The 13,654-nt window shown below is 31.5% G+C and overlaps 1 protein-coding gene across 1 annotated transcript; it reads left to right on the forward strand.

Moving 5' to 3' along the window:
* Positions 1–9,841: 9,841 nt before the first annotated feature.
* On the forward strand, positions 9,842–13,427 carry LOC129303807 (glucose-1-phosphate adenylyltransferase small subunit 2, chloroplastic). The gene is made up of 9 exons (XM_054943335.1): positions 9,842–10,175; positions 10,526–10,822; positions 11,056–11,325; positions 11,421–11,600; positions 12,006–12,109; positions 12,226–12,337; positions 12,417–12,515; positions 12,629–12,748; positions 12,969–13,427. Exons 1-9 carry the CDS (start codon positions 9,918–9,920, stop codon positions 13,083–13,085), a joined length of 1,557 nt encoding a protein of 518 aa, XP_054799310.1. The 5' UTR covers positions 9,842–9,917; the 3' UTR covers positions 13,086–13,427.
* The last annotated feature ends 227 nt before the right edge of the window (positions 13,428–13,654 follow it).

A 13,654-nucleotide genomic window follows, 5' to 3' on the forward strand; every position in this document is an offset into this window, starting at 1 on the left:
TAGATATGTTCTAACTTTCCTGTTTAGATTAGCATTTAAAAATTTATTTAATTACAAAATTAATTTTATAGTTATTTTTTAAATAATATTAGCTTTCTAGTGATATGATTATTTTGTAGGATAGAGTAAATATTTTGATTAGGATTTTTCTATAGGATAGTTAATCTGATGATATGATGGATTAAAAATATAGGTTAAAATTCTTAGGGATATAAAAAATATTATAGAATATTTTCTTAAGGTTGAAACTCATGTTTAAGAATTTTTGAGTTAAAATCTAAATCTATATGGTTGAATTTATGTGGAATCTGAGACGTAGGGATAAACCTATGATTATTAATATTTATTTAAGTATGAATAGGTATTTTTGAGGTTATAGAAAGGTGATTTGAGGCTTCAGGATAATTTTAAAATTTTTAATTTATTTTTGGATGAATTTTTAGAATATAGAAGGATGAAATTGTAATACTAGAAGTGATTTGAGGATAAAAAAAATAGTTTATTAGGGTACGAGAATTTTAGAAAAGAATTTGAGAAGTTAAATGAGGCATAAATCTTAAATTAGTGTTAATATGGATTATAGATCTAAGACTTTCTAACTATTTAGATTAGAGTTATTTATTTTAATGTAAAATTAATATATAGTATTGTGAAATAATTATGTAGATTATATTGACAAAGATAGTGGTGAAAAAGGAGTTGTGAAGGGGAACTTGTTATTCAAGACACAAGGTAACCATTATTAATGTGTTGTGATGGGTGTGTTTGTGAATGGTTATGTGTTGTTTTGTTGTTTGGAAAAATTATGAATTATTGAAAATAAATACTGTTATATACTTCCGTAAAATCATTGCCAAGTGGGTTAAAAATTTATTTTTGTTTATCATGATGAGATATTATTGTTCGGATATATTTCTGTTTGGATATTTGAATGATGCATGACTTGTCAGGGTATTTTAATGTATGGTGTTAATGGAAATTTCTGTTCGGTTAATTATTACCACGTGGTAAGCCCTCATTGGACCCAATGAGTGGCGTGTCGCTTGGTCCAACTCACCTTTGGCCGGGTGATTTGGCGTCCGAGCATGGCGAAAGGAGGATATAAGGTGCAGTCATGCAAATTAAATACTTGTTCGGTTTGTTTGAAAATATTGTTCGGTTAAATGTTTTGTGTGCCCACTTAGCAATCGCATGATTAGTTACATCCGCATGCATCATTACATATTAATTTTTGGTTACTGGGACTTTTAAGTCTCATTCCCCGTGGTTAATATTTTTACAGGAGCGGATCCGGTCGAGAAAGCACCAGAGGTGTAATTATGGTGTATGAGACACCATCTTTTACGTTGCCTCTTATTTTGGATTATACAATGTATCTTGTGCCAACTTAGGACATATCTTGTCTATGGAGCATGTAAACTCTAATCCTTTTTATTAAATGCATTTATATGTCCAAGAGGATTTTGTCTGTCCCTTTTGATTCATGACCTAATTTGAATAACATGCTATGAGGATCATGTCTGTCCCTCATGGTTCTAATTGCTTTTTGAGATATTTTAAGACCTGTGGTATATTGTCTTGGATGTATCATGGTAGAAATTTTTCTACCATGATAAGGGTATGATAAGGGTTCAATGAAAAAAAAAAGAAAGAAAAAAAAAATGATTTGTTGAATTAATAATTTGCGGAAAATCGATTTGTAAATTTGAGGGTGTTACAATTTCCATTTGTGAGTTTTAAACGTGCGTATAATTATACATTTCCAACGTCATCTTCATATAAGTTGTAGATGAAACAATGTTCTGATAACACTTATAAAGAATGGATAAACTAGGGTCAATTCACTTTGAATGCATACACATTTCAAAAGGTGTGACACATACAAATCCTTATCAAAATTAGACAAGTTCATCACTTTTTAATTTCAAATGTGTGTGTAATTAAAAATGTTCCAAGCAAAACCTTACTTTTATACCACTTATAATGAAAAAATTTGAAAGTATTTAAAAGAAAGGAAAAATAGTATATCGGGTTAGAATTATTTCAACCCACCGGGAGGACAGCTACACCATGTTAGAACTGTCAATGGGAAGAGGTTTTGAATTAATTGGTACTTCAATTTTTTTTTTTAAAAAACTACATAATATTTTGGAGTTTATTCTAATATTAATGTGCTCAATTTAATACCTAATTTTTTACACAGTCAGTTGACTTAAATTGATGCTATCATAGTGTTAGGACCTCTTTCTTTTTAAAATAGAAATTATCAAAAATGTAATCTTTGATTAAATAACACAATTAACATATAGAAAGAAAATGTTCCCTTACTAAGTGATCTTGTTAATATGGGAATCATGAATATAAATTATGGTAATTATAGGTAGGTTAAAATTTTTACATATTATATAAAAAAGATTTATAATGTTGTTTGAACCGAAATTGAAGCACCAAACCCAATTACAAAGGTTTCTAAAGTCCAAACTAGAGGAAAGGGAACTTGGCCCAATTACGATCCAGCCTTGTGAAAATAAGTGGGATAGTGCATTTTAAGGGAAGTTTTAATAAAGTTGTTGTAATATCCTGAAAAAGTAACCCTAATCAACTGAATTTAATGAGGTTAATTAAATAAATTAATATAGTGCGTGTGGTTATAGAGAGCTAATTGATGTTTTGGTTGTAATTTCAACCTTAAATTCAAGTTCAAAATGAAGTTGAGTCACCCAAATATCAAAAGGTGAGAAAATCTGAGGAAGGAAGTTCTGTATCATATGGTTAGATGTGCAACTCATTCATCGTGACTCATGTGTGGTAGGCTGCTAGGGATGGACCTCTTTGTACCATGTTCTGTGACACACGCACAATTTTTTTTGATAATAAATGCAAGAGTTAGTTCAAAAATCAAAAAGAAGGAAAAGAGAGAAAATGAAAGACCTACCATTCCTCTACTAAGGCTTGCAAGTTTGGAGGTTTAAGAGTATTTATAAGCTATCAACCATCAAGTTAAGACTCCTAAACTCTTATCCTTCTTTTCTCTTCCATTTTCTTTACTTGTGAAGTTAGGGTTTAAGTTGAAAGATGATTTTTGATCCATATAGGTTATGAGTCCAAATTCATTGACTTAAATAGAGTTAATAGGAGTTATTTAGACTATATGTACCTAGTATTAATGGTTTCACAAGTGTTTGGTTGGTGGGAATATTAATTACCCATAAATATGCATTAAATGAGGTTGTTGGAGGTGTTTGATGGCCATTAATAATGTTTTAATAGTTCATTAATAATAATGTAAGCTAAAGGAAGCTAATAAACTCAATGAGTATATTTGAAAGTGAGGGGTTATGATTTTGTGAATTACTGAGTGTTGAATTATAATGTTAGAAATTATCCTAATGAGAATATTGATGGTTATTGATGGGATTAATTGTAGATTAATCATAAAAATTGACACCATTTAAGCCATTTGGAGCTTTGGAAGTGTTTGTAATAGATGGGTAGATCTTTGGTCTCTTAAAGACTTGAGGTAACAAGGAGAAATTTAGTTTGATTGATTACATGTTGAGAAGAATTGTTTGAAAACCAAATGAGGGATGTATATCTATATTTGATGCAAATTTTGGAAATATGGATAACTTATGTGATATGGTGAAATTGGTAAGTTTGGCATGTGTAAATATATATGCATATGTATAATTATTGAGCAAAAGTGAAAGTTTATATGAGTGTATATGGAAAAGGTAAATGTTGAATTTAGATATATGTTGAGAATGATTATGTTCATGATAGTTTAAGCATGTTATGATGAAATAACATCAGTGTTTCACATGCTATTGATAATTAAGGAATTGCGGGCTACATGTTGAATAATTGTGCATGATATAATCATTATGAAGTGAGAGTCTGCCCAAAGAAAGGAGTAGTAATAAATACACATGGTATTGGCCATTTACTATTGGAATCGAAAGTTAGCCAGCTGCCAATCGTTAAAATTAAAAGGTAGCCATTATCCTATAGTTATTAAGAAACTATCCCACTTGTTCATAAGGACGTTAGATTAGGGGTATGACACCTCATGATTGTTAGTATTAAGAAAAATCATAAATCACAAGTGAGTGTAGTAGCCTTAGTCGAGAAACTCCTTAAGAGTGGAAGGATTGAGTAGTCTGAGTTTATGGACATAGCCCACTAAATAGCTATTGATTTCATATCGAAGGTATCAAAAGGGTATAAGGATAGCATTGATCATGCATTTCATATTCTAACCATAGTTATTATTATTATGGTCTGACATAATTGATAGGGGCATATGGTTGTTAGCATTATAATCTCATATGTGTTTTAATGCTTATATTTGATGTTGGTACCCGATCACATGATTATTCATATTGTGGTCATGGCAACCTCTTAAAAAGCATGTATACTTGTGAAAATAGTAGAATTGCCATTTTCATCTATAATTGATTGACATGCATTTGTATAAGCTAGATTAACCTTAGTTACTCAGTGGTTGTATTCATTCATTTCTTTTCAATATTACAAGGACTAGCTCGTCGAATCAATATTAGGTAAAACAACTTGAGGCATAGGATTTTACATAATCTTATATGTAAGCCTTTATTGGCATATTAATCATGTGTCTTATGATCGATATTTGACAATTAGGTTATCATGTAATTTTTGATTATTTGCACTAATTGTGAACTTGAATTAAATGTGTATTTTTGTGCCCTAGATTATATGTGATAACGTTGTAAATTTTAAATAAGGCCAAAATACTAGTGCAAGTAAATATATGTGTAAATATATAAGTATTATGAATTATATGATTAATTATGAGAATTTAGCTCCCCCTTTTGTTGTTGTAATGAAAGGGTTAAGAAATAAAAATGTGATTTATGTATTGTTTGGTTGTCGTGGTGTGTTGCACGAGTTCGTTTGGATTAGGTATTAGATACCTTAGTTATGTGTTATTGTGATAAAAGAGCGAGTTTGGAAATGAGTGTCTAACTTTTGATTGAAAATGATTTGAATGTAAAGTCAGTGTTATTAATTAGAGCTCAAAAAAAGCTCTCTATAGACATCTAGATTATATCAATCGGATGACAAAAGGAGAAATGGGACACGCTTGAATTTGTCTCAGGTGCTATCTTATGACAACAAAATTATTGTTAAATGTATGCAATGTGTCGTGACGTATGGCACAAAGGCAAATGTGCCATGGTGATTTTAGAGAATGTGGTTGCATACCTTTGTCTTTGTGATGAAGGAGTGTTTTCCAATGATAATGCAAATGCTTTTTACACAATTCAGATTTCTATGCTTCCATAAACTAGTTTAACTTTTATTTTTTATTATGATTTGATATTAAGATAAATTTGGAAAGCCTTTTGAAAACTTGGGATGTTATGTTAATTTTACAAACTTGGTAATCCTTTTGGATTATTCTCATGATTATCTTATATTTGAAGATAATCATGGAGTAGTAAGTGAGACCTTATAATTGCACCCACTCCTCATATTCTTTGAGATTCTCAATGCTCCTACTCCTACTACTTCACACAATAGAGCTCTACTAGGGAGCTGAAGGCATGAACAGTTATTTGCTTCTAATCGCGCCAAAATCAAAATTCAAAAGAAACGCGTGCCGTTGCCATTTTGCTATAAATAGACAAGGAGCATGTAACTAAGAGACTGAACACTCTATCAAATTTACACTACACTTGCCTAGTACAATTACTTTATTTATGACCTAATGTCATCTTCAATCTTGCTCTATGTGACTCACTTTCTCTATGTAAACTTAGCTTTTTAGGCTAGTTTTCCAAACTTGTTTGCTTCTTTGTATTTATGGAACTCCTCATTGTACTTACTTTTTTCAAGTAATACCACCAAGCTTTACACTCTCTCACAATGCATTTGTTATTACTTTTGCAAGTAACTTGATTCTCTAAGAAAATTGTAGTAAGGACTTTAGGAACTTGTTTTTATCATTTGATTATGACTCACTCTTTTGAGAACACACTCCTCTGGCCTGCTTGGTACTCTAAAATACTCAAAAGGTCTTGATGCTCCAACCCCTCTTCTAAAAATTGGGCCAACAAATGTTTAATACACTCATTAAACTATTTTGTATAGATGGTTTATTATATACCAGCTGTTTCAATAATTTTTATTTTAAATCCTCATATTTTTTAATATTAATTAATAATAAAATAATATCTATTTTTAGAACAACAATTCATGATGGAAATATGTTGAGTAATTAATCATCCCTTCAAATTAGAGTTGAGAATATGGTTTGGGCCTAACAATTTTCCTGTTTAAGCCTATTTTTATAAGGATTTGATATTGAAAAATTATATATATTTTAATGTAACTAGCCTTATAAGCCTAGCCTTGTTAGGCCTTGTTAAAATGGACTTGAGCTCGGGTGGCTCGCCATGCCAGTATTAATTTTTTAAATACATTCATAATCCAACTTACTTTATGAATTAAAATGAGGTTTGTGGCCATAAACCCTGTCTAACCATCTTCCTTTTGTTTCCTTAGTGAATTTGTTATTTGAAATATTTTTCGTGATAGTATGATATTGTGAAATAATTATTGATTTTGTTTTTTGATTCGTTAAGCAAGTTAAATGTGGAGTATTTGGTTTCTCTTACTTCCAATTTAAATTTAAATTGCCATGAGAATGTTAACTGTGAATTGTGATGGTGGCTTTGTGATGTAAGACTATTGTTTTAAATATATAGGATTGTCATGATGAGTTAGGATTAATTCTCTTCTTTCATCCTATCTATATACCATTTGTACATGCATATCTCAGAGTGATTAGCATGTAAAAGCTTGACTTATGATTGTGACATAATTGAGGATCTATATTTGTTTTATTCACGTTAAATTTTAAGGGATTTTAATTAATTTATAATGTTATAATGTTAAATTTTATCTTTTAAAAAAATGAGCTTAAGACTTGACCCTGAGCCATTTAAATAAAAGTTAAGTTTTCAGAAAATGATCAAATTTAGAGAAACTAAGCTTATGAGTTTGAACTCATAAGAGCCAGGTGTTTCAAATGGCAAGACATTTTCCTTTACAAATTCTTTCATTCCCATGTCCAATATGAAATTATGCTTAAAATGTGAATTATTAAATTAAATTAATTTGAATCACAATTCAATTTTTTATTTTTGACAGAACATTTCAAATATTAAAAAAAATAAAAGTAGTAAGAATTAGAAAAAAGGGTCTAAAAAATGTTTCAGAATCCTTCATTCTTTAGATGAGGTTGTTCTTCTTGCAAACGACAGAAACAAGTGCATTCTCCATCATATGTGTATTAGCAGAGCACCATTGCCATATCTGTTGTCACTCAGGTCTGTTATACGCACTTGGCAGCAACCAATGGGCTAGACAGTTCATGAAATTCAAGGACGAGTCCAAGACTTCAAGCCATACACAACTAGTTTTGTTCTTTGATTATTGCAACTACAAGAAAATGTCCACACGTCCAACTCCATGTTTTTGTGTTGAGGCTCATGAGCTTTGGCTTTCAGCAGCTGCTGCAACTTATTATAAGAATACTTCATCCATCATATCAATCACCAATATATATAGTGTGTATCATCATGACCCAATGAACAAGACAACCTATCAGGATGTTCCATTTATAAAATATTAACAAGTATTAGCTAATTAAAATGTCCAACGAACATATGCACTTAGAATTTAAATCATATTTTCCTTAAATTATTCTATTAGAATATTTTGTCCAAGCACTTGCAAATCAAACCCTTGGTAATAAAATTTTAAGTTAAACCAATCAATCCATTTATAAAAGAAAACAATTTTAATATGCTGGGCATGAAAGCTAACTTGTGAATTTAATAGGGGAAGACTTGAATACTTGGACTTAGATGTTTAATACAGTTTGTTGAATCAAATTATAACAAGTAGATTTTAAAGTATTAATACAAATAAATTTTATTTTTTAAAATATTTTATTCTAACAAAATATCCTACTTAGATGAAATAATCACGACCCGACGAAGTCCACGTTTACACTTTTTCCTTCCTTTTCAGCTCACCATTCCCAATTCATATGGGTTTACTTAGAAAACTGTAGCAAAACACTTATGTTTTATATATTTTCTTTTTCCAAAAAGCTGAATTCAAACTCACATCAATTTCCAATTTATTAAAAAAAATACTACTATTACTATTTTAAGATATCAACGATATTTTTATTTTTTTTTACCCCCCACACACACATATATTCATATATTGATTTGATATATTTGATATTGATTTTTCATATATTGATTTGATATATTTGATATTGATTCAAAATATAATTTTAAAAAGGGAATGAATCATGATTTGAAAGATGGATTATAAAATTTTGATTCAATCATTTTGATTCTTTTTTAAGTGTTTCAATGTCTCTTTCGTTATGATTAGAAGGCAAAGTCACCATCCTCAAGTCTCAACGGTGCTCCTCTGCGCACTTTTTTTTAGCTCCCATGCCCAATCATTCACTTCCTTTATTTTTAATATTTATTCAATGTTTACGCCTTAATTTCATATGTAAATAAATATATAATTATGTAGGGTAGTAATTTCTTAAAAAAAATATTAATCAAGGACTGTTGAAATAAATTTATATCAATTAAAAATTATTTATTATTAAAATTTAAATAGATACTTATTGATTTGGGTTAACTGTTTATTAATAAATATCCATTTAAGTTTTAATAATAATTTATTTTAAATTAATAATAATTTATTTTAAATTAATAATAATTTATTTGGACTTATTTTCAATTCAAGTTTTGATAAGAACTGCTCTTTAATTAATATAAATTTGTTCCGATAGTCCTTCATTACTCTTTCCCCTAATTTCTTTGTATTTAATTTAATTTTAAGAGGATGATGGATAAATTCCAAAACAGCAATTTAATATCAATCAAGTTTTAAAGAATTCTAAAACACTAATAAAGTCCCCCACATAATTATATATTTATTTATATGATAAAAGGGTGGTTTCTTAAAAAAAAAAAACGGTGGTGTAAATGGTCATATTATAATTATCGTTAGGTTAATAGGGTGGTTTCAGATAACAAAATTGATAAAATAATTTAAAAATTATTTTTTTAAATTAATTTTTTTTGCATATAGTATGATAGAGATGCACACAGTTTAATACATCCATTAAGCTATTTTGTATAGATTTTTATTACATGCAAACTGTTTGAATTATTTTTAAAAAAATATTTACATCTTTTAATATTAATTAATCATAAAATAATATTTACTTTTAACTCAACAATTCTAATGCACCGAAATATGCCGAAATATGCTCAGTAGTTAATGATCCTTTCAAATAACAAAATCTGTTCTTCTACAAATTCTCTCGTCCTTACTTTCAATATGAAATTCCTCTTAAAATGTAAATTCTTGTATTAAATTACTTTAATCATAATTTAAAATTAATTTTTCAAATTTTTGAGTAAAAATTTAAAATATTAATAAAAATCAACGATGGAAAATGGTTTCGATAAACCAATAACCCGACGGTTCACGATCACTTTACAGAATTTTCACGTGACCCCACACTGCAATTTGCAACGCTCTTCCCAAGCCTCAAACGACGTCCACTTGGTCTACGTTGCACAATTTCAGATCTGGGTCGCCAATTCTTCTTTGTCGTTTTTCACATTTCACCAAAAACGACAAATATTATAAAACGCAGACCAAAATGATATCTGCAATCTCCATCACATAAATTAACCCTATAAATTATTTCGAGTAATAATAATAGGAAATCACACATTTCATTTTGGACTTAATAGTTGGACCACAAATCTCAGTCATATCTCTCACACGAGAGAACACAACACACTACAACAAAGCTTAATGCAATGGCGTCCACTGGTGCGATCGGAGTTCTGAAGGTGCCATCTTCATCGTCTGCTTCTTCTTCTTCGTCTAACAATGGGTCTATAAAGAAAGCCATCTCAAGAAACCTGTGTTTCTCGTCTTCACAGCTTTCTGGTGATAAGATCGCAGTTTCAGTGGGAGGCGGCGGCTCGGGCAGCCGCTATCCGGTGATTGTCACGCCAAAGGCTGTTTCTGATTCTAGGAACTCCCAGACATGTCTTGACCCGGATGCTAGCCGCGTGAGTTATATCTCTGTTCTTATAATGTGTTGTTTAAATTATCTTTTCTTCTCCTTAATGGAGGAGTAAAACACTCTTATTTTTATCTGAGTTTTTTTTGTCAAATTCGATTTTTGATCCTTATAGCATTATCTCATTGGTTTCCCTCCCGTTTTAATGGGATTTTATTCTCAATTATTAGGAATAAAATGGTGATTGTTTCTTTGGTTTGTTCAGAAATCTGATTGAGAGTGTGAGGATTCTTCTTATAACAAAAGAATGGATTACATGTGTTTTTGGGCTCTGTAATTGAATTTCACGAGAACCAGTTTCGACGGAAATGTTTGATATATTGGTATCACAATATGCAGAGTGTGCTAGGCATTATACTTGGAGGTGGTGCTGGAACCCGTCTTTACCCATTGACGAAGAAGCGGGCGAAACCAGCCGTTCCTCTTGGAGCGAACTACAGGCTGATTGATATTCCTGTAAGCAACTGCCTAAATAGCAACATATCCAAGATCTATGTTCTTACCCAATTCAATTCTGCATCTCTCAATCGGCATCTTTCCCGTGCATATGCAAGCAACATGGGTGGCTACAAAAATGAGGGCTTCGTCGAGGTTCTTGCTGCTCAGCAAAGTCCTGAGAATCCAAATTGGTTCCAGGTCATATCCCTAACCCAGTCCTGAATGTTTCTTTTTTTTTTTTTTTTTTTAATTAGGCACACGAGGTTACACGCAGTACCAAACCCGTGACCTCCCACTTATAAGGAAGCTTACAAATTGGCCTGGTTTTGAATGTTTAACTTAGCAATTACCATATCATCTTTATCTCTTTTAACTTTTTAATGGAATTCAGCATGATTGCTGCTTGATCGCCTTCGATCTTGTCATTGCAGGGCACTGCAGATGCTGTTAGGCAATATTTATGGCTATTTGAGGAGCACAATGTGTTGGAGTTCTTGGTTCTTGCTGGTGACCATTTGTACCGAATGGATTATGAGAAATTTATTCAAGCACACCGAGAAACTGATGCCGATATTACTGTGGCTGCATTGCCAATGGATGAAAAGCGTGCCACTGCATTTGGTCTGATGAAGATTGATGAAGAAGGACGCATAATTGAATTTGCAGAGAAGCCAAAAGGAGAACAATTGAAAGCTATGAAGGTGAACCCCATAAAATATACCTTTCATGTTACTTAATCTGATAGATATTACCTATTCAATTGATTAATTGTTTGTGTCAATTTTTTCGCTACTAGGTTGATACTACTATTTTGGGTCTTGATGATGAGAGAGCAAAGGAAATGCCTTTTATTGCTAGCATGGGTATATATGTTGTCAGCAAACATGTGATGTTAGATCTGCTCCGAGACAAATTTCCTGGCGCAAATGACTTTGGAAGTGAAGTCATTCCTGGTGCTACTTCTATTGGAATGAGAGTATGGCTTCATTTCAATTTTGATCAATCGGAGAAGTTTCCTCTTCTTTTTATGTGTGAATATAGCTTTGGAATTTGATTTTTCTTACGATAAAATTGCATTCAGATTTTCTAAGTACTTATTTATTTACTTTGATCATTGAGCTAATTGCTGCTTTGACTTCTGCACTACATGCATTTTAGAGGAATTTCACAAATTGGTATAAAATATAAATGTTAATCTATTTAACCGTTTTCCAGGTTATGATTTTCAATAGTTAAAAAAAAAATTCATTGAAACTGCATAAAAATTTCATGCTGAGACTTTGTTGTTATAGAGTTTTATGTTTGATTTATAGAATTCTTCCATCATGGCTGTAATCCCTACTCTCTATGGGTTTGATATTACCTTTGTGAATTTTCACAGGTGCAAGCTTACTTATATGATGGCTATTGGGAGGACATTGGTACGATCGAGGCTTTCTACAATGCAAATCTTGGCATCACTAAAAAGCCAGTGCCAGATTTCAGGTAACTAATTATAATTATTTGATATAACCATTCTATTGTCAGTGTGCTTTAATGGTTGCAGCTTTATCATTATGGTTAAATCATAAATGTCTGCAATTTTGGGTTATCAATTTCAGTTTCTATGACCGTTCAGCCCCAATTTACACCCAACCTCGATATTTGCCTCCATCCAAGATGCTTAATGCTGATGTCACTGATAGCGTTATCGGTGAAGGTTGTGTAATCAAGGTGAGATTATTTGAACATTGGCATGATCCCAATCAAAAAGTAGGGGAAGCTAACTTTCTTTTCATAATCTATGGTGTAGAACTGCAAAATTCACCATTCTGTGGTTGGGCTGAGATCTTGCATATCAGAGGGGGCAATTATAGAAGACTCACTTTTGATGGGGGCAGATTACTATGAGGTGATATTATTTTTACCGATGTAACTTGCACCAATTGTTTAAGTTATATACCACTGACAATGTAACTGATCCAAGTGACTGATTGCAATTCTCTCTCTGATTGTCTCTTCCAGACTGATGCTGATAGGAGGTTCCTTGCTGCTAAAGGCAGTGTTCCAATTGGTATCGGAAAGGACTCTCATATCAAAAGGGCAATAATCGACAAAAATGCTCGTATTGGGGAAGACGTTAAGGTTATTATGGAATTAACTAATTTCTTTAGTCCTCGTCTAACATTCTTACTTGACATTACTTGTTCAATGAAACTAGGTTTTTTTTCCCCCTTTACTTTTCATCTCACAACTGAGTGGTAACTGTAATGAAAAATGAGAGAAAGTGGCTCTCTAGCACAAAAAGGAGTATAAATGTATGCTTTTCTGTTGGAAACAAGTCTAACCAGATTTCCTTTCTCAGATCCTCAATACTGACAGTGTTCAAGAAGCTGCAAGGGAAACCGATGGCTATTTCATAAAAAGCGGTATAGTGACAGTGATCAAGGATGCATTGATTCCCAGTGGAACTGTCATTTAAGAAGCTTTGTGTTGTTTCCTTATCCTGAAGGTGGAGCTCGTTCTCACGGCAGAGGGTTTAACAGAAGTCCTGCTTCCACTTTGAAGAGATGCTTTCGGGTTAATGATGTATATTTTCTCTAGGAGCTTGTAAATAATAGAGGAAAATACCTACCCTCTGAGTAGTTTCTCTGTAATGCTCTTTTTTCATTTAAATTAAATAAAAGCTTTTAGGCGGTTATGGACTGCATGGTCCATGGCATGTTTAAGATGGGAATAAGGCCTCAAAATGTGGAAAGATACAGCTGAACATTTATTACTTTATTTCTGAGCTATGCTAAATATAAATTAGATTCTTTATATACCTTCATATCTTGAAAGAGTTTGGCAAGACATTTGAAATTTTGGCTTCACAGTGAGAACAATTTTAGCATCGCCAATCAAGTCACGTGTTAGAAATGGCACTCTTCTGTTGAATGGGGTGAGACATAAGAAAGTAAGACTAGGTATGGAATTTACTCATCTTTTTATTCCTTATCTTATTTTTCCTTTTTATTATATATGGTCAGCTTGTAATTGTAAAATTTATTT

This window comes from Prosopis cineraria, unplaced genomic scaffold, assembly GCF_029017545.1.
Source record: "Prosopis cineraria cultivar Desert tree isolate PC_DT_omini unplaced genomic scaffold, ASM2901754v1 PC2, whole genome shotgun sequence".
Taxonomy (NCBI): domain Eukaryota; kingdom Viridiplantae; phylum Streptophyta; class Magnoliopsida; order Fabales; family Fabaceae; genus Prosopis; species Prosopis cineraria.